This window comes from Eulemur rufifrons, chromosome 15 (assembly GCF_041146395.1).
Source record: "Eulemur rufifrons isolate Redbay chromosome 15, OSU_ERuf_1, whole genome shotgun sequence".
NCBI classification, from domain to species: domain Eukaryota; kingdom Metazoa; phylum Chordata; class Mammalia; order Primates; family Lemuridae; genus Eulemur; species Eulemur rufifrons.
This window is the reverse complement of record NC_090997.1, coordinates 14,809,224-14,829,101: the sequence shown is the minus strand read 5'-3', so window position 1 is coordinate 14,829,101 and position 19,878 is coordinate 14,809,224. Positions and strand designations below refer to the sequence as shown.

At 38.3% G+C, this 19,878-nt stretch overlaps 1 protein-coding gene across 2 annotated transcripts; it reads left to right on the top strand.

Moving 5' to 3' along the window:
* Positions 1 to 1,763: 1,763 nt before the first annotated feature.
* Positions 1,764 to 11,678, top strand: ENPP5 (ectonucleotide pyrophosphatase/phosphodiesterase family member 5). Of its 2 annotated transcripts, none has more exons than XM_069487445.1 (4): positions 1,764 to 1,800; positions 4,090 to 4,953; positions 6,808 to 6,984; positions 9,383 to 11,678. In XM_069487445.1, exons 2-4 carry the CDS (start codon positions 4,125 to 4,127, stop codon positions 9,808 to 9,810), a joined length of 1,434 nt encoding a protein of 477 aa, XP_069343546.1. In that variant the 5' UTR covers positions 1,764 to 1,800; positions 4,090 to 4,124; the 3' UTR covers positions 9,811 to 11,678. The 2 variants fall into 2 exon arrangements, with proteins under 2 accessions (XP_069343546.1, XP_069343547.1); XM_069487446.1 differs by lacking the exon at positions 1,764 to 1,800 and adding an exon at positions 1,820 to 1,926.
* The last annotated feature ends 8,200 nt before the right edge of the window (positions 11,679 to 19,878 follow it).

Genomic DNA, 19,878 nt, shown 5'->3' with positions numbered 1-19,878 from the left:
CCACAGAAAGTTTGCAAAGCAAGGCACGTTGTCATCTGAATAGAGTCCAGCAATGTTCAGTGACCCATATAAAAGACCCATTTGCACTACCTCTGCTCTATGATAAGCATAAGTTGTTCTTTGTTTGGGGAGAACACAGGGTTGGCTTATTTTGGGGGGATAAGAACTTACAAGATTAGACCACCCTGTTCCAAGTTTGGGCAATTTCAAAGGACAGGGTTTTGGGAACTCAGAACAACGTGTACGACTTTATTGTCTTTGGGTCTGGCTAAACACAGAAGCCAGCCTCCCTCTTAATCCCCATCCCACGTGTTGAAAACCATAAACTCGAGTTACCACAAATACAAGGCTATGGCAGGGTGCCCAGATGCCCTTCGGGATGGTATGACCCGATTAGGAGGTAGTGATGGTTGGGGTTGTGACTGTCCCTCTATTAGAAGCTGACAGAGAAAAAGCTATGACCAAAATGTTTGCTTTGTTTAATCAAATAGCAGCAGGAATGTCTATTCACTTTATAGCTCCAGGACACCAGACACGGGATGTGAGCTCCAGGTAGGAGCCAAAGCCACTGTTGCAGATATGCTCCCAGTTTTACCAGTTAGTTAGATGTTAAAACTTAAAGTGTGACAATCAAGTGGATGTTATTGCCCACTGCAGTTTGAATCAGAATTCTACCTAATTATGTCAGAATGAGGGCCGGGAATTGTGTAGATGGACAAATCCTTTCAGATTTGTCAGCAGTTCAATGTCACTGCTATAGTTTATGGTAAAGACAGTTGGAATCAAATTGGCAAACTATGCACCTGCCCACATTCCCTCTGGCCTAAACATATCATTGATTATTTACAAAAATTGAAAAATTAATCCACTACAGTACAGGAAAAGAAGAAACAGGGCCATTAACAAACCAAAAGAGTTGAAGATTTCCTGAAAGAGAAATCAGGCCTGAAGCTGATGGTTTTGATGAATATTTGGTAGCAACACAAGAAGCAGAGTCTGGAGCCCAGATGCGACCATGAGAGTAGCTGTTCAGCCTCTGCCTGTGCGAATGAACCCAGTCCTGAGTCTGGCTTGGTTGAGTTTGTGCATTTTCCGGTGCCACGCTAGGTATATCGAAGCCCTAAACTGCAAAAACCTGAACAAACAAACACACGGGCTGCCGAGTTGACTAGATGAATAAACCCTTTCAGAGGTAAATCTGATAACACTACTTAATGGGAAAAAAAGAATGAAAGAAAAATTCATCATCCCACCGACATCCTCAGGTGCTCAGGTCAGAAGAAAGCCCATGGTGTGGCCAGCACCAATATGTAATAAGGGGTTGGGTGGGGAGGACTTGAGATAAGAGATCAGAGAATACAAAGTAGCTTTAAAAAAAAAAACAAACAGTGAGTGTTAGAGTACTAGAACCACCACTGGGGTAGCACGGTATCAGCTGTCCGCACCACTGCCGTCTGGGAGAGGCACGCGGCAAAGACTGCGTGTGACCAGGCAGTGAGAGGCCCCGGTGCAGCGCCAATCGACCGTCCCGGTAGCCTGCCCACCTCTCTGACCTCCCAGCTGGGTCCCGCCCGGCCCTCTGTCCCTGCGGGTTCCTCCCCCCGCATCCTTCGATCCCAGGCAGCACCCGCCCCCGCCCCTGCTGACTGACAGGCGGTGCAGCCACTCCGCGGAGCCTGGCTTTCGCTCAGCGCCCCGGGCATAGGTGACAATCTCTGCCGTAGCCAATGGGAGCCAAGAGGCAGGGCGAGCGGCGGGAGCCGGCGTGGGTCAGGTGCTCTGCGCCGAGGTCGCGTGCAGGTGAGCTGCTGCGGTCCGGGGGGCGCCTCTTGCTCCGGTCTCCCCGCGATTAGCCCCGGCCCGCGGGAGGGAGCCTCCTCCAGGCCCTCCCTCCCATTGCCCCAGACCGGATCGCTGCGAGGGAGGGTAAGAGTCCAGGGGGTGGGCGGCTTGCCTCCCGGGGACCCACACCGCTCCTCTGGGCCCCCAAAGCCATCGCGCCCCCGCCTTGCTATTGCATATGTATCTAAAAGAGCCCACGGAGGCATCTGCCGGCCTCGGTAGGCGAGAGGTCCGGGAATTAGGAACCTACCCTGCCCCGCGACCCTTCCTGGAGGAGATGGGGCGATGCATCCCGTGTCGTGACGCCTACCCGCTCTACACAAACCTACGCCTTTACTTTTCCTCTTCTTCCCTTTAATTGGCGCCCCTTCCCTCCAGATTTCCAAGGCTGTGGAAAGAGGATTGGAGGGGAGGGAGAATTGGAAAGCAGCACAGAGAAATCTGGACGTAGATCTAAGAATTCCACTGCTTTGTGCAGCGTTTTGTGCATGGAAAAGAAAAAAAAAAATGCGATTTCTTTCATCCCCACCCCCACCTCTCTGTTCATTGCTTTATGTCATCGATGTGGTGATAATGTGGGTTCTTCTTGCCAAACATTCCTAAGCTTTAGACAGCACTGATCCTTGCTTTTGTTGGTCCCAGGAAAGCAGTTCTCGCCTGCTTACCACATTTGCTGACTTAATTTGCTAAGATAGATGAAAATCATGTGTTTTATGTAGTTGATTCTCTCTCTTTTTAGCCTTAAATTACATTTGGTTGATACTAGCCTTCCTTGTGTTAGGAAGGTGGGGGAGAAGGGAAGGAGAAGGAGGAACCACCATCCTCAGCCGGATATTTAGTAAACATATTTGCAGTTCCCTATTTGCAAATTCACTGTTGCAACTATTTTTAATGTTCCTTCCGAAATGGGAAAAATTGTTGTCATTTAAGAAATAGTTTTAAATTTAATTTTTGAACCATTGTCTTGAGACCCAGTACCTAAAACAATTAAAGTTTAAGTAAGTAATATCTAGATATGGTGAAATCACAGTTAAAAAACAAAGTAATTACTGCCCTCAGCTCATACACATAGTTTACACATAGTTTGTGCTCCCGAAAGCAAAGCAAGCCTGCCAAGCAGTTTTTACTTCTCTATGCCTATAATATAGCAAGGCAAAGCAGGATCTATTTTGGAGGTTTAAAAATATCTTCAGCATTTTCGAATTAGGAAGATGTCAAAAGCTGAATTCAAGAGATTTCTTTGACCAAAGTATGGTTAGATCCAGGTTTTGGTGGGCTTATGAATACCTTCATGCAAGAATGGGCAGGAAAAGGAGAGAACAAAAGATCCTTGATGTGCACCCTGATGAGAACTGACAAAATTTACATGTCTATTGTTTACATACTGCCTCTTAGTAGCTTTCTTGAATATAATAAAAACTTTTTAGAAATATGCAGATTTAAAAAAAAAACACCAACAACCTTGATCCGAAGTGATTTAATCCTGGGAAGTGCTTTTTCTTCAAATATCATTGATAAGATTGTTGACTAATTTTAACATTAGGAAAGTCAACATCAAATTTCAGAATTATGTTTCCGTTTATGCTTAGTTTAGAATCGAATTCTTTAGTTCAAGGAAGGCTGTGATTTGATTATTAATAAATGATGCAGATTGCCTTTCATAAATATATTCAAATGTCATCAATTTTATTTCACTTCAAGAAACCAAGTTTATCTACTTTCTTCTCTCTCTAGTAATACTTCTAGCCATGATAAACCAAACATTGGTTTTGAATATATATAAAATATATATTTTTTAAAGCACCATCATTACATTTGCTAATGAGACTTCGTTGTTGCTAAGTTCCTACAGTTGGTTTGGCCATAATGATAAATATGTTCAAAGGCATTTGACTGTATAAAAGTTTCTGATTAGAAGTCAGAAGTCTGGGTCAACCTGAAAATGGTTTTGAAACACTGTATATAAATTATATCACATCTTAAAATGCTATCGGGGAGCTCATTTAAATAATTCCTTTGAGGAATATTTAGATAAATTCTTAGTAAAAAGCTTTTAAAATGCAACTAAACTTCATAGCTTTATTATACATGTAGCCCCAGGTCTCTTGTCCTGGAGTTCTGCAACATAATTCTTCCAGGCTTTGATTTGTGATGTTACTGGAATTACTAAGCACCATCACTCTGACTTTGGGGTAAAGTGTACAAAACAAAATTATTGCCATTAACTTCTATATGTTTATTCTACAGATTTTCTTACACTGAACTGATCAAGTACTTTGAAAATGACTTCAAAATGTCTCTTGGTGCCCTTCGTACTTGCTGCACTAACTCTTTCAACAACGTTTTCTCTCCAACCAGACCAGCAAAAGGTTCTACTAGTTTCATTTGATGGATTCCGTTGGGATTACTTATATAAAGTTCCGACACCCCATTTTCATTATGTTATGAAGTACGGTGTTCATGTCAAGCAAGTTACTAACATTTTTATTACAAAGACCTACCCTAACCATTATACTTTGGTGACTGGGCTCTTTGCAGAGAGTCATGGGATTGTTGCAAATGACATGTTTGACCCTATTCTGAACAAATCTTTCTCCTTGGATCACATGAATATTTATGATTCCGAGTTTTGGGAAGAAGCAACGCCAATATGGATCACAAATCAGAGGGCGGGACACAGTAGTGGTGCAGCCATGTGGCCTGGAACAGATGTAAACATACACAAGAGCTTTCCTACTCACTACATGCCTTACAATGAGTCCGTTTCATTTGAAGATAGAGTTGCCAAAATTATTGAATGGTTTACATCAAAGGAGCCCATAAATCTCGGTCTTCTCTATTGGGAAGACCCTGATGACATGGGCCACCATCTAGGACCCGACAGTCCACTCATGGGGCCTGTCATTTCAGATATTGACAACAAGTTAGGATATCTCATACAAAGGCTGAAAAAGGCAAAGTTGTGGAATGATCTAAACCTAATCATCACAAGTGATCATGGAATGACCCAGTGTTCTGAGGAAAGGGTAATAGAACTGGACCAATATCTGGATAAAGACCACTATACCCTGATTGACCAATCTCCAGTGGCAGCCATCTTGCCAAAAGAAGGTAAGTCTGACCTGAGTGCTGACCTGAGGCTAGGTCTGCGTTTGCCCAGTGTGGTTAGGTGAATAGGGATTTCTGTTTCTGTGCCTTTTTAGTAAACTTGCCTGTGTCATGGTAATATTCTGGGATTTAATCCTTAGACTCTGAAAAAACAAAATCTATTTTCTCAGAGTCTAATTTTTTCCAAGAATATTGAAATTGATGCTCTCTCTATATTTATTTATTTATTTATTTTTGAGACAGAGTCTCGCTCTGTTGCCCGGGTTAGAGTGCCGAGGTGTCAGCCTAGCTCCTAGCAACCTCCAACTCCTGGGCTTAAGCAATCCTTCAGCCTCCCGAGTAGCCGGGACTACAGGCATGTGCCACCATGCCCGGCTAATTCTTTTCTATATATATTTTTAGCTGTCCAGATCATTTCAATTTTTTTTTTTTTTTTTTTTTTAGTAGAGACGGAGGTCTCCCTCTTGCTCTTGCTCAGGCTGGTCTCGAACTCCTGACCTCGAGCGATCCTCCCGCCTCGGCCTCCCAGAGTGCTAGGATTACAGGCGTGAGCCACCCTGCCCAGCCTCTCTCTTTATATTTATGGTAGTAGGTTTTAACCATATTGGAATCATAGAATATGATGAAAGCTACAATTTCCCTTCTCAGCAAAAGTGAGACGCACAGATACATACAAAATTCGAATACAATCACAGTGAATTCATGGAACCCTAAAGCCTTCTATAGACCCTTAATTGGGATCTGCTTAATAGAGAAGCAGTAGAATATAAGAAGAAGAAAGAGCTTTGGTTAATCTGAGATTTATTTTCCTTATCTATAAGTAGGAAAAGTAATAACAATACCTTGTACTTTTTAAAACCTCTCCTGGAATCTTCATACCAAACCTGTCACCTGGGCATTGTCTCCACTGACATAGAGACAGGTATGATAGCTCAAAAGGTTCAATATCCCCAGGTCACAAAGTAAGTGGCAGAACATGACTCAGACCTGCTCTTCTGACTCACATTTTATCACCTCTTAGGATTGGTTTTAGGTATCAAATGGAAGAACAAGACCTTAAAAAGCTGGATATCTCACAATTGAGAATTCTATCCTCTATCCCTCAGAGGGAAATTAAGAGAATCACGTGAAACAGCGAATGTTAAAATATACACGTGCACCTACACACAGTTCTCAACAAATAAGTTTTTTCTTGTTGTTTAAGAAAATCACATTAATCCTTCGATTTCTCTTATAAAATTGCAATGATGTTCTTTTGTTGGGGTGTGGGAGGCAGGGATGAAGCCCCAATAAATGGATTTGAAAAATAAGAAAAGAAATAAAAGACAGTGCCCAGGTTTGCTGCAGTTGCAGGTACAAGGAACACCTTGGCAACACCTCCCGTGTTTTGAGGACCTTTCCATTTTATAAGCTGCTTTCCACCTTCAGTCTGTCTTTTCCCAGCCTCCACTCTCTACTTACCATGTTTAATTGCTAGAGATTCTCTGTCCCTGCACTCATAACTACGAGAACCTAGCTCTTTGTTTTTGTTGAAGTATTTTAGTACCCTAGACATTTTACTTAGTGCCACTAATGAATACGTGTATGTATGTATGTGTTGAAGTCTTTGGAGATTAGAGATTTCTAGTTCTATAAAGTGTCCTCTCTGAATTTATTTACGACAGAAGAATAATTATTTCTCCGTTTCCCCTTCCAAGAGTCTTTCCCCCAAGAGGGAGGGAGTTCTAATATGTCTGTTTGTATTTCATTATGTTCAGCTTGCTGGCTTTTTGCCTCACTAGGGAGTCTGTTGCCCGTGGTTGTTTATCTGAGTGTAGCAGTGTCTTGCTCTAAGTGCCTCTCCTACCTTCTCTTTAGGTAAATTTGATGAAGTCTATGAAGCACTAGCTCATGCTCATCCTAATCTTACTGTTTACAAAAAAGAAGAGATTCCAGAAAGATGGCATTACAAATACAACAATCGAATTCAACCAATCATAGCAGTGGCTGACAAGGGGTGGTATATTTTACAGAATAAGTCAGAAGACTTTCTGTGTGAGTATGTTATAGTATTTCTTCCCATTGTGCATCATTTTTTTGGTAAAGTGGAGACTATGGATAATGTAGCAGTTTATTTACTGATGTTTTTATCCTCTGTTACTTGAATGTTGAAGGAACCACATTGTGTCTATACTTAACTATATAGAAATGCTTTTTTAGACATTGGTCCTTGATGTATATATAAGAGATGTACAAAAGTGTCCTTTTGGGTAGAATTGGGTTCCTACCATGTTTATTGTCTAAAAGAAAAGCAGTTGCCTGACAATGGCATTTGCAGTGTGTTCGTGGCTCATAGTACCAGGTGTGTAGAGATGCATGGTTTCCAGTTCTTAAAATAGGTTTTACATACTGATACTAAACTGCAAAACAGTATTTAATCATACCAGGGAAACTGTATTAAGAAATCCTTTAAAAATGATTTCCTTGACCATGAAAATAATTTCCGCCTTTGCATGTTCAGATTTTCATGTATTGTGCAGGTAGCTCTTATGGTAGAGTGATTGCTCAAAAAAGGACTGCAATTTTTTGGGAGATTTTTATTTGACAGTTATAAATTTAAGGGGGCTCTCTAGAAATTTTCGTTTAGTGAACTACAATTACACAATAGAGTGGTCACCTCTATTTTTGATAGAAAACCTTTAATGCTCCTATTTATATTATATTTTCATTGATTCAACAAATAATTGAATATTATCCCCCATAGTCCTTCTTGGCCAGAGTTCCACAAGATAATTAAGCCCTAATGTCCAAAACAGTGATTCTCAAAGTGTGTTCCCTGGCCCAGCAACATCCAAATCAGCTGAGAACTTGTTATGAATAAACAATTCCTGGGCCCAACCCAGACCTACTGAATTAGAAACTGTGAGGGTAGGGCCTAGCAGTCTGTTTTTACATGCCCTCTAGACGTCTCATACACACTGAAGTTTAAGAACCCCTGTCTTTAGGCATCCATTATTAAATACTATCTACTAGATCAAGCATTTATGGTAGGGGCTACCATTATAAAACAAAATCCCTATTCATGGGAGAGATTTTATATAAGTCATAATGATTTAATTTGAAATCTCATTTTCTAAGAAACGTGATATGAGAGAATCATCTTTTCCTTCATGACTGGGAGTCCAGATCCCAACTTCTCATAGAAATGAACACAGCAATCCTCCAATTACAAATTATATAATGGCGTAGTAACCTGTGAGATAATTACTAGTGATTCATAAATTCGGCATTACTTTTACTTGAATAAACTCAAAGATTCATGGCCTTTAGAATGACTTCTTCAGATAGATTTTGCCAGGAAAACTTCAAATGATTTTGAGATGACTAGGGGTCAGTTCATAACTTCCAGAGAAATTGATTAAGGACTTTTTGGGAGGCTGTGTTTGTGTTCCTATTGCATGTTTTCCTGTAGCAATTATAGGTATTAGAGATTGACTTACTAGTCATTCCTCTCACTACCTTTATTTTTTAAATTAAAAAAAAAATTTTTAATTGATACATACTAGATGTACATATTTTCAGGGCACATGTGATATTTTGATACGTTCATATAATGTGTAAAGATAAAATCACCATCACCTGAACTAATTATCTTTTCTTGATGATAATAAAGCCTATTGCTTTTCTTAGGTTGCTGTTTTAACAGCAGTAGCTCCTTTGCCTTGCACCCGGACGTTGTGCTAGGCACACATGCCTTTAAAATGTGGCTTTTGTTTTCAATTTGGCATTAATTTTGTATCACTTGATACATATGTCAGAAGACTCCTGAAGTTTTTATTTTATAGCCACACTAAAGTACACAATGCTAAGTTGGATCCTGATCTGAACCCTCAAAGTCAAGATTTTTCCTCTCTACATATGAGTACTGACCTTTGTTTTTCAGTATGCATTGTAGCTGTAACTATATATTGGATTTTTGTGGTTGCTTTTGTTTTTCTTTACGTGTTTTTCCCCTTTTATTGGTAATTAGGAGTTTATTGTTTTCATGACTAAGACTAATAAATAGCATCTTTATCCCTTTATCTTCAGAAAAATAATTGGAACATAGTAGGTACTGTATTTGTTGAATATTAGTTTGCCAGCCACCAAAAAAAAGAAAAAAAAAACACTCTAATTTTTTCCTGACTGGGCTCAGCTTTGCTCTCGATCCTGCTTCCTCTGCTGCGTAAGGTAGTGTTGGCCTGCAAGAAACATTTGTGATCATTTACCTTTTCATTTCCTGAAGTAAACTGTGATGTTGACAACAGCACAGAATATTTGTAAAAAATCATTTTATTTTTCCAATCAAATTAGATAAAATTTGTGTTTAAGTTCAGAGCTTGACCGTATAACAGTTGCTTCCATTCTGATGCCATCTTGTTGGCTAACTTATTCATGCATTTTCTCTTTGCAGTAGGCAACCACGGTTATGATAATGCATTATCAGAAATGCATCCAATATTTTTAGCCCACGGTCCTGCCTTCAGAAAGAATTTCACAAAAGAAGCCATGAACTCCACAGATCTGTACCCGCTGCTGTGCCACCTCCTCAACATCACCACCATGCCACACAATGGATCATTCAGGAATGTGCAGGATCTGCTCAGTTCAGTAACTCCAAGCCAAATTCCTTATACCCAGAGCACTACACTCCTCCTTGGGAGTGTCAGCCCAGAAGAATATGAGCCAGAGGAGTCATACCCTTATTTCATAGGGGTCGCTCTTGGCAGCATTATAGTGATTGTATTCTCTATAATTTTCATTAAACATTTAATTCGCAGCCAAATACCTGCCTTACACGATATGCAGGCTGAAATAGCTCAACCGTTATTACAAGCCTAATGCTACTTTGAAGTGAAATTGCATATTGAAGTGGAGATTGCATAGTTCTGTCCGTGTTTAAAGGTTTCAAATTCTAAGAAACCAGTTGCAGACATTTGCAGAGACTATCAAGCAGTTATATGCATATTTAGGTACAGTCTCACACACACACCTCCCCATGTACACACACAGACCAAAATACCCAGACCTGCAAAGGATTACAGATGTGAGAGTATGTCTCCATTGTTCTCTTTAGCTTGGGGAGAGATAAGATCCTGCTTTTATTTGGACTTGGCACATAATGTATATATTTAGCAGCCTTGCACTATGTACCTTATACATTGCACTTTAAATTACTCTCCTGAGAACTTTTATTGGAAATGCACTTTATGGACAATTATGTCTTACGAACTTCGTTGAAAACAACAACTTTTTGCGCCCATGTCACAGAATAGTACTTTTGTTTAAACTTGATGAAATTTCTAATAATTCCTGAATAATGTAGAAATCTATTTCCTTAAATCAGGACAACCGTTGAAAATTAAATGTGACAACCTTTGTACCTTTAATTTTGGAGAAATGTATTCCCTACAGCAGGGTGCATCTGTGGGCATTTCTTGTCATATTTCTTTCCAAAAAACATGGCTTTTTTCCTTTGTTTTTTCTTCAGAAGAGATCCAACTACTGACAGATTCATTCTGCCATAAAATTAATTATTGCTATTTTCTGATTAGTCTTATTACTCTGATTTTTATAATAATGTAGGCACCACAAATATACATTTCTTTCCTGTGTAGGTCAGCCATGGCCTGAGTAGAAGAGATCAGGCACCATCTCTGCAATGTTTTCTCTTGTCTGTAATTAATTTGCTTCTTTGAAAACTAAGTCATTATCAATAGCATTAAAAATCAAATTAGACTGAAAAAAGTTTGTTTTCTTTCTGATAGCATGTAATAACAGAGCACAAGCATCTTTTAGATTTGTACCTTTGAAGATCCAGAGTTGAAAAACAGCACATATTATATTAGGGAAAATAAAATATAGGCCACTGAATTTTGAACTGTGTGGAACCTGAGAAATAACTTAGGCAGGACCTCATCTGAGATGTTCACACTCTACCCAGAGCAATGGTAGTGAGTACCTACTGGCAAAAACTAGCAAAATAACTTCTAGTGCTAACAGGTATTAAAACAGAGAAACTGCGATGATGTAGCCTTGTTTCAAGAAATATTTGAATACCCACCTGCCAGGTGCCCAGTGGAATCAAAGATGGGTCCAAGTCCACAAGTAGACTTCTACCTCATGGGTGGCGCATTTTTCACCTGCCTGGTCATCTCATCCCCTCTCTTGCCAACAGTGCAAGGCTGTGCTTTAGATTTCAAAATAATTCAGTTTGGGAGAGCCATGGTATTGCATATGGTTTCTTAGAGGAAAGAGGAAGCCTTGAAAGGAATAGCTTTCCTTGAAGAAAATATAAAGCAGATTGCAGCCACATGGCTAATGAGTAGATATTAAGAAAATGGTGTAACTGTTACAGAAAGAAAAGACAAATTGGATAAGAAGAACAAAAGTGACAAGAGTTAAAAATATAGTTGAGCGGCTCACGCCTGTAATCCTAGCACTCTGGGAGGCCGAGGCGGGTGGATCACTCGAGGTCAGGAGTTTGAAACCAGCCTGAGCAAGAGCAAGACCCTGTCTCTACTAAAAATAGAAAGAAATTATCTGGCCAACTAAAAATATATATAGAAAAAATTAGCCGGGCATGGTGGCACATGCCTGTAGTCCCAGCTACTCGGGAGGCTGAGGCAGGAGGATCGCTTGAGCCCAGGAGTTTGAGGTTGCTGTGAGCTAGGCTGACGCCACGGCATTCACTCTAGCCCAGGCAACAAAGCAAGACTCTGTCTCAAGAAAAAAAAAAAAAAAAAAAAATATATATATATAGTTGAATTTAAGTGCTTCTAAAATTAGGTGAATGAATTATTTTTTTAAATGATAATACTAAAGGAATATTAGCACCTAATTCTCATTTCATTACCAAATCTCTTAATAGGATGGAATTGAACAAGAAGAAATGGCCTATAGATTAAAATGCAGAGAATTTAGATGGTAGTGATAGCAAATTCCCCAGAATTTTATACTCTGGATTAGACATCCCTGAATACTTGAGCACTCATGTTGGCTTGTTTTGTAGCTGTGAACTTAGCTGCATTGTTGAGATGTCAGTATAATGACTAAAAGATGAAATTACTCCATTGTAAAGCATCGCTGTTCCAATCTGTCCATTTAAGTGAATTGTTGCATTCAATTCATTTTAGAAGGTGCTATTACCTTAGTAGTAAGAAGAAAGTAAATTCTGTAACATTGATGAAAGCATTAAAATTCTGATGTAAGATTTGATTATTGGATGGTTTCTTTTACTTGCAGATCCTTATTTTCCTATAAACTGTTAGCAGGAGACTTTACCTGAAGGAAAATAAAATTTTAAGCTTTTCTGGAAAGAAAATCTCATCACTCATACTTGATAGCTTTTTTGTTTTGTTTTACCTACATGTCTTAGTGGTCAAATTTTCTATGCAGTGAACACAATTAGCACGTGGAAATAAAATTTAGCTAATCTTACAAATTTTAAGAATTTTTTTAAAAGTACAGAGGAATGGAGCTCCATCCTGCCCTCCATTTTTACTCAACATCCTCCAGCCATTTTGTACAATTTAAGATTTTTTTTAGTGTGTGTTTCACAATTTCATCTCCCTCTGCCACCTACCATGTAGACTTAAGTTGCTTCACAAAATGCTTTCTGACACTGTAAGGTAAAACTAGCATCCAATTAGTTTCTTACAAGAACCTATTCTTTGTAGAAAATCTAATGAAAGACCTGGCTCTTCTAGTACTCATTTTTTTCCAGCTATTCATTAAATGAGGGGGACAAGTTTGATAAGCATGGAGCCGGGAAAGATCTAAGGGATGATTCAACCCCTTGATTTAACAGGGGCCTTTGCATAGCAGTGAAGGGACTCGCATGACCTATTAGTGTCAGAGCTGGAAGCAGGACCCAGGTTTCCTGCTTCAGTTTGTACTCAAGGTCAAGCTGCAGTCTAGGCAGGTTTGCTTCTGGTTCATCCTATCCCAAGCAGGAGGTGTAAGCGCGGCTCCCACCCTTGGCAGGGTCTCTACTCCACCTTTGACCTTCAGCCATACAAGGCTCACAGCTTTCCTCCAGACTGGCCAATACCCCATGGCAATGCCCCAGGACAAAAATCGTCCAGAATGCTGGATTCACTTCTCAGGATTTCAGTCTTCTCTGAATCTCACCCTGGTAATTCCTCATTACCTTGTGGGCAATTTGATGCTTTAGAAAAGACATTTAAAAATATGTTTTGTTAATAACTTCCAGTCAGGACAAGATGACATAGACTCGCTTTTCCTTGCTTTTACGTGCTATTAACTATAAAACCTGGAAATGGTACAAGAGGCTCTGAAGGGTGGTAGGACGGCTGAGAGCTGACATGGGACCTCAGGGCTGGAGAAACAACATAACGGCAGGGCTGCCCATGACCCCCACGCAACAGAAGGAGGCCAGGCAGAGCCTGTATTCCCAGATCGATCCTAGTCTAGCAAGACAGCACCCATCGGGGTAGGCTTATTCCTCCCTGGATCAAAGAGGACTCTATAAACATCAGATAAGCCCATGTCACCAGCAAGTGGAACTAACTAATGAGGAGTATTATTTGGGAGCCAATTAAAAATAAGCAGCCAAGAGCAACATTCTCCTTCCCCGCCACGAGGGCTGAGGTTGCCTTCCACTGAGAAATACAGAGGTGGGCAAGCAGAACCTACAGGAGACAGCCAGCTACAGCAGACAGTCTGGGGAACCTCTTTGTCTTCACAGGCTTGGGACTCTTCTCCCCTACCCAGAGGCGCTGGGGTGAGAAGGCAAGACCTTAAAAAGGGACCCAGTTACAGCAAGTGGCCTGGTCTGGGAAGCCTCTTTGTCCCCATGGCCTAAAACTCTCCTCCTCTTCCCAAAGACTTCATAATGGTCAAGGGGCACCAATAAGGGACTCCCACCATAACACTTCCCCACCCAGGGATACCGGGCAGCTGGCCTGGGGAACACCCTTGTGCCTCTCTCAGGCAGGACCCGCAGAGACCAGTGGGAATCTCAACAGCATCGCATAATCCAACAGACCAAAATAACACCACAAAGGCTGTGAAAATTAAGCTGCCATTGGAACTACAGCCCACAAAAGTAGGTCAAGACCTTCATCCTAAACCTAAATAGTGTGACTTCCTGCTAAAATAAAAAATTTAAAGGGAACCCATCATCTCCCAACATAACAAATAAGATAACCAGGATACAACTGATACTTGTATACTTAGAACAAAGACAATCCCAACTAGAATGAGAAAAGACAATTTATGCCAACACCAAGATGCAGCCGTTGTTAGGATGGTACAAGAAACAAAACAGCTGTCATAAAAATACTTCAACAATCAACTGCAAATTGTCTTTAAAATGAAAAAGTAGAAAATATCAGCAAAGAAATAAAAGTTATTTTTTAAATGGAAATTATAAAACTGAAAAATAAAATTATAAAGAAGATTCACTAGATGGACTCAATAGTAGAATGGAGTTGGTGGAGGATAAAACTCCTAAAGCGAACTTAAATACAGAACAATAAAATTCACAACATTTTAACATGCTTCAGGGACCTGTGGGACAATAAGAAAAAATCCAACATTCATATCACCAGGGTCCTAGAAGGGGAAGCTGAAAGATTAATTGACAAAATAATGGCTCAAACTTGAGTGAAGACACACATCTATAGATCCAGGAGCCTGACCGAATACCCAAATAGGATAAACTCAAAGAAATTCACATCTAGATACATCATAAGTAAACTTGTGAAAAAGAAAAGAAAAATCTTGAAAAGTAGCCAACAATTCATTACCTACAAGGGATATAGGTATACTTATTGGGGAATTCTAATGATAGCAGATTTCTTATCTGAAGCCATGGATACCAGAAGGCACTGGCACAGTATTTTCAGTATTTTACTGTGGAAGACAGTACTGAAAAAAAAAGTACTGTCTTCCACAAATTCTGTGTATCATGAAACTATCCTTCAAGAATGAAGAGGAGGCTGGACATGGTGGCTCACGCCTGTAATCCCAGCACTTTGGGAGGCCAAGGCAGGAGGATCTCTTGAGCCTGGGAGTTCAAGACCAGCCTGGGCAATATATCAAGACCCCATTTCTATAAAAAATATATATATATTTTTTAATTATCTGGGCATGGTGGTGTTCACCTGAAGTCCCAACTACTTGGGAGGCTGAGGCCAGAGGATCACTTGAGCCCAGGAGTTAGAGGTTGCAGTGAGCTATGATTGCACCATTATACTCCACCCTGGGCAACAGAGCAAGACCTCATCTTTAAAATGATAACAATAATAATAATAGGGAAATAAAATCATTTCTAGAAGTAGAGAAACTAAAATAAGTTGTCACTAGCAGACCTACTTTTAAAGATAGTCTGAAGAAAGTTCTTCAAACAGAAAGGAAATGGTTAAAAAAAATAAAGAATCTTGGAGTATTAGGAAGAAAGATGCAAAGAGCAGGGATATAAGTACATACAACAGACTATCTTTTTTCACATGAATGTTATAAATCATATTTTATGTTTGAAACAGCAATTATAATACCAGCTGATACTCAAGACAATAGTTAAATGTGTGGAAGGTAAAGGGACCTAAATGGAAGTGAGGTTTCCACACTTCACTCTAAGTGGTAAAATGTTAATACCAGTAGACTGTTATAATCACATATAGATACTGCAACACTCAGAGCAGCCAATGCAAAAACATACAAAGAGATACACTCAAAAACACTACAAATAAGGAAAAATTTAAAAATTTTAATGTAATATACAGAAAGGCAAAAGGAGAGAAACAGAGGAATAAGAACCAGGGGGAAAATCTTAAAAAAAAAAAAAAAAGATAATAAAATGACAGAATTAACTAAGGTATCAATAATTATCTTAACTGTAAATTAAATACACCAATTTCAAAAGACAGAGATAGCAGAATGAAAAACAGCAACAAAAAATGATGCTACTATAGTGACTTATAAGAAACTCACTTCAAATTGAAGACAGGTGGGTCAAAAATCAAAGGATGGGAAAAGATGTGCTATGGAACATTATCTTTTAAAAAAGCAGGAATGGCTATGTTAATATCTGACAAAGTAGACTTCAGAACAGAGAAAATTACTACAGACTAAAAGAGACATTACATAATGATAAAAGGAATAGTGACAAATTCATATAATGTAATACATAATATTCCACCAGGAATATGTAACAAGCTTCAATGTTATACATCCTAACCAGCAGAAGTTCAAAATACATGGAGACAAAACTGATAGAATTGAAAGGAAAAAGATAAATCACGATTATAATTGGGCACTTCAACACTCCCTTCCCAATAACTTATCAAAATATATGGGCTGAATCGAAAGCAGTACTGAAAGGGAAGTTTATAGTACTAAAGGCTTACATGAAATGAGGAAAGGTCTCAAATCAGCAACCTTAGTTCATACATCAAGGGACTAGAAACCCCAAAATAAAGGAAGCAAAAGGAAGAAAACAATAAAGATTCCAGCAGAAATCAATAAAATTGAAAACAAAAACAATAGAGAAAAATCAATGAAACAAAAACCTACTTCTTTGAAAAAATTGATAAACCTCTAGCAAAATTGACAAAAATAAAAAGGAGACACAATCATAATAGCAGGAATGAAAAAAGGGCTATCACTAAGGATCCAGCAGATACTAAAAAGATAAAGGACTATTACGAACAACTTTACACTCATAAAGTCAACAACTTAAATTTGAAAACCATAAACTACCAAAAACTCAAGCAAGATGAAACAATCTGAATAGTCCTGTACAATAAATAATTGAATTCATTGTTAAAAAGCTATTAAAAAAGAAATCTTCCAGCATGGATGGTTTTGTTGGATAATTCTACCAAACATTTTAAAAAGAATTAACACCAATTTTATACAATGTCTTCCAGAATATTGAAGAAGATGGGAGCATTTCCCAACTCATTTATGAGGCTAGTATTACCGGTATTCCTGTGGTACCAAAACCAGCCAAAAATAATACAAAAAAAGAAAACTACAGACCAATATATCTTATAAATTTAGACACAAAAATCCTCAAAAACATTAGCAAACTTAATGAATAAAAAGCAATGAATAAAAAGAATTATACATTACCAAGAGGGGTTAACTGCAGGTGGCAAGGCCAATTCAACATTCAAAACTCCATGTAATCCATCATATCAACAAGCTAAAGAAAAATTATATGATCGTATCAATCTATGTATAAAAAGCATTTGAAAAGACCCAACACCCATTCATGATAAAGAAAGAAAGAAAGACAGAAAATCTTAGAAATTTAGGTGTAGAAGGGAACTTTCAACTTGGTAGAGAACATCTTTTTTAAAACCTGCAACTAACATCTTACTTAATGTTGAAAAACTGAATGTTTTCTTTTGAAGATTGGGATCAACAGAAAGATGTCTGTTCTCACTCTGTTCGAAATAGTATTGGAAGTTCCAGCCACTAAAGTAAGGCAAGGAAAAAAAAAAGGTATACATATTGGTAAGAAAGAAATAAAACTATTCCTATTAGCAGGTGACACGATTATCTATGTAGAAAATCTCAAAGAATCAAAAAAATAAAACAAAAACTCTTAGAACTTATAAATCAGTTTAGCAAGGTCTCAAGACACAAGATAGATATACAAAGATCAGTTGTATTTCTATATACTAACAATAAACGTGGAAACTGAAATTAAAAATGTAACACCATTATAATCACTCTAAAGGAGATTACATACTTAGGCATAAACTTAACAAAATGGGTATGGGATCCTGAAAAGTACCAAATACTGATGAAAGAAATCAAAGAAAACTTCAATAAAGACATATCATGTTCATGAATCTATAGATTTACTGCAATTCCTATTCCTCAAACTCTCTGCAAGGTTTTTTTTTTTTTTTTTTGTAGACAGAGACAGGCTTATTCTAAAATTTATATGGAAAGGAACAGGCCCTAGAATAGGTAAAACAAACTTGAAGAATACAGTTAGGAGAAACATTCTATTTGATAAGAAGTCCTATTGTATAGATACAGTAATCAAGACAGTGTGGTATTGGCAGAGGAACAGACACATAGATTAATGGAACACAACAGAGAACCCAGAAATATACCCCATAAATATTCCCAACTGATTTTTGACAAAGATTCAAATGCAATTCAGTGGAAAAGAGACAGCTTTAAAAAAAAAATGAACTTGAACCTCAACCTAAATCTCACATCTTATATAAAATATAACTCAAACTTTATCACAGACTTAAAGGAAGAATGAAACTTGTAGGAAAAAAATAGGAGAAAATCTTCAGAACCTAGAATGAGGCAGAGTTCTTAGCAGACTTGTCACCAAAAGCACAATCCATAAAAGGGAAAATTGATAACCTGGACCTTATCAAAATTAACTTTTTTTGTTCTGTGAAAGTCCATGAGAAGAGGCTAAGGAGACAAGCTACATACAGACTGAGAGAAAGTATTTGCTTGCCACATACCCAAAAAAGAACTAGTCTATAGGATATGTATAAAAAACTCTCAAAATTCAAAAGTGAAATACAAACAATCAAATTCAAAAATAGGCAAAATATTTGAAGAGACATTTTACCAAAGAGGATAGGCAGATGGCTAGTAATCTCATGAAAAGATGTTCGACATCATTAGCCATTGGGAAATGCAAATAAAAACCACAATGAGATATTGCTACACACCTATCAGAATGGCTAAAATAAAAAATTAGTGATAAGACCAAATACTGGCAAGGATGCAGAGAAACTGGATCACTCATATATTGCTACTGGGAATGTAAAATGATACAGCCATTCTGGAAAACAGTTTGATAGTTTCTTATGAAACTAAACATGTAACTCAGCATTTGTACTCTGGGCATTCATACTAGAGAAATGAAAACTTACGTTCACCAAAAACCTCTACACAAACATTAATAGCAGCTTTATTTGTAATAGCAAAACACTGCAATCAGTCTGGATATCCTTTAGTTTGTTGAGTGGTTAAACAAACTGTGCTACAAATATGCCATGAAATATTACTCATCAATTAAAATAAACAACTTATTGATATGTACAACTTGGATTAATCTCCAAGGAATTATGCTGTATAAAAAAACCAAGGCCAAATATGTACATACTATAAAATTTCATTTATATAATAGTTTTGAAATTACAAAATTTTAGAAATGGAAGGTGATTATGAAAGGGCAACACAAGAGATTGTTATGGTATTGGAACTATTCAATATATTAGTCAGCTCTAGTTTCCATAACAAAATATCTTAGACTGAGTGGCTTAAAAAACAGACATTTGTTTCTTACAGTTCTGGAGATTGGGAAGTCCAAGATCAAGATGCCAGGAGATTTGTTTCTTGGTGAGGGCTCTCGTCCTGGCTTGCAGACAGCTGCTTTCTTACTAGACCCTAACATGGCCCCATGGGCATTAATTCCCTATACTTTTGAGTAGCGCATGCACAAGTGCCAAGTGTGATCTCATAGGCACCCAATGCTATAGTGTCTGAGCCAGGCAACTCTGGGCCAAGCCAGGAAGAAAGACACTAAGCATTCTCAGGTCACCAAAGCCAGGATAAAATTGGAGTAAGAAGTGGGTTGAGTGGATTTCAGGTGGGACACAAAAGATGTCTAATATACTCACACATAGATGGATAGATGGATTCTTGATTTAAACAAAAGTGATTAACTCTGTATATCTGTCTATCCCTGTGTCAATATTATAGCCTTATTATAACTTTATAATAGTTTTTAACATGGGATAGAGTGTGTCCTACCATTTTATTTTATTTTTTCAAAATTACCTTGGTTCTTTGCATTTCTACATAAATTTTATAGTCAGCTTATGCAGTTCCATAAAAAAGAATAATACTTTGCTGGAATTGCTTAGATGCAATGAACAATTTGGGGAGAAT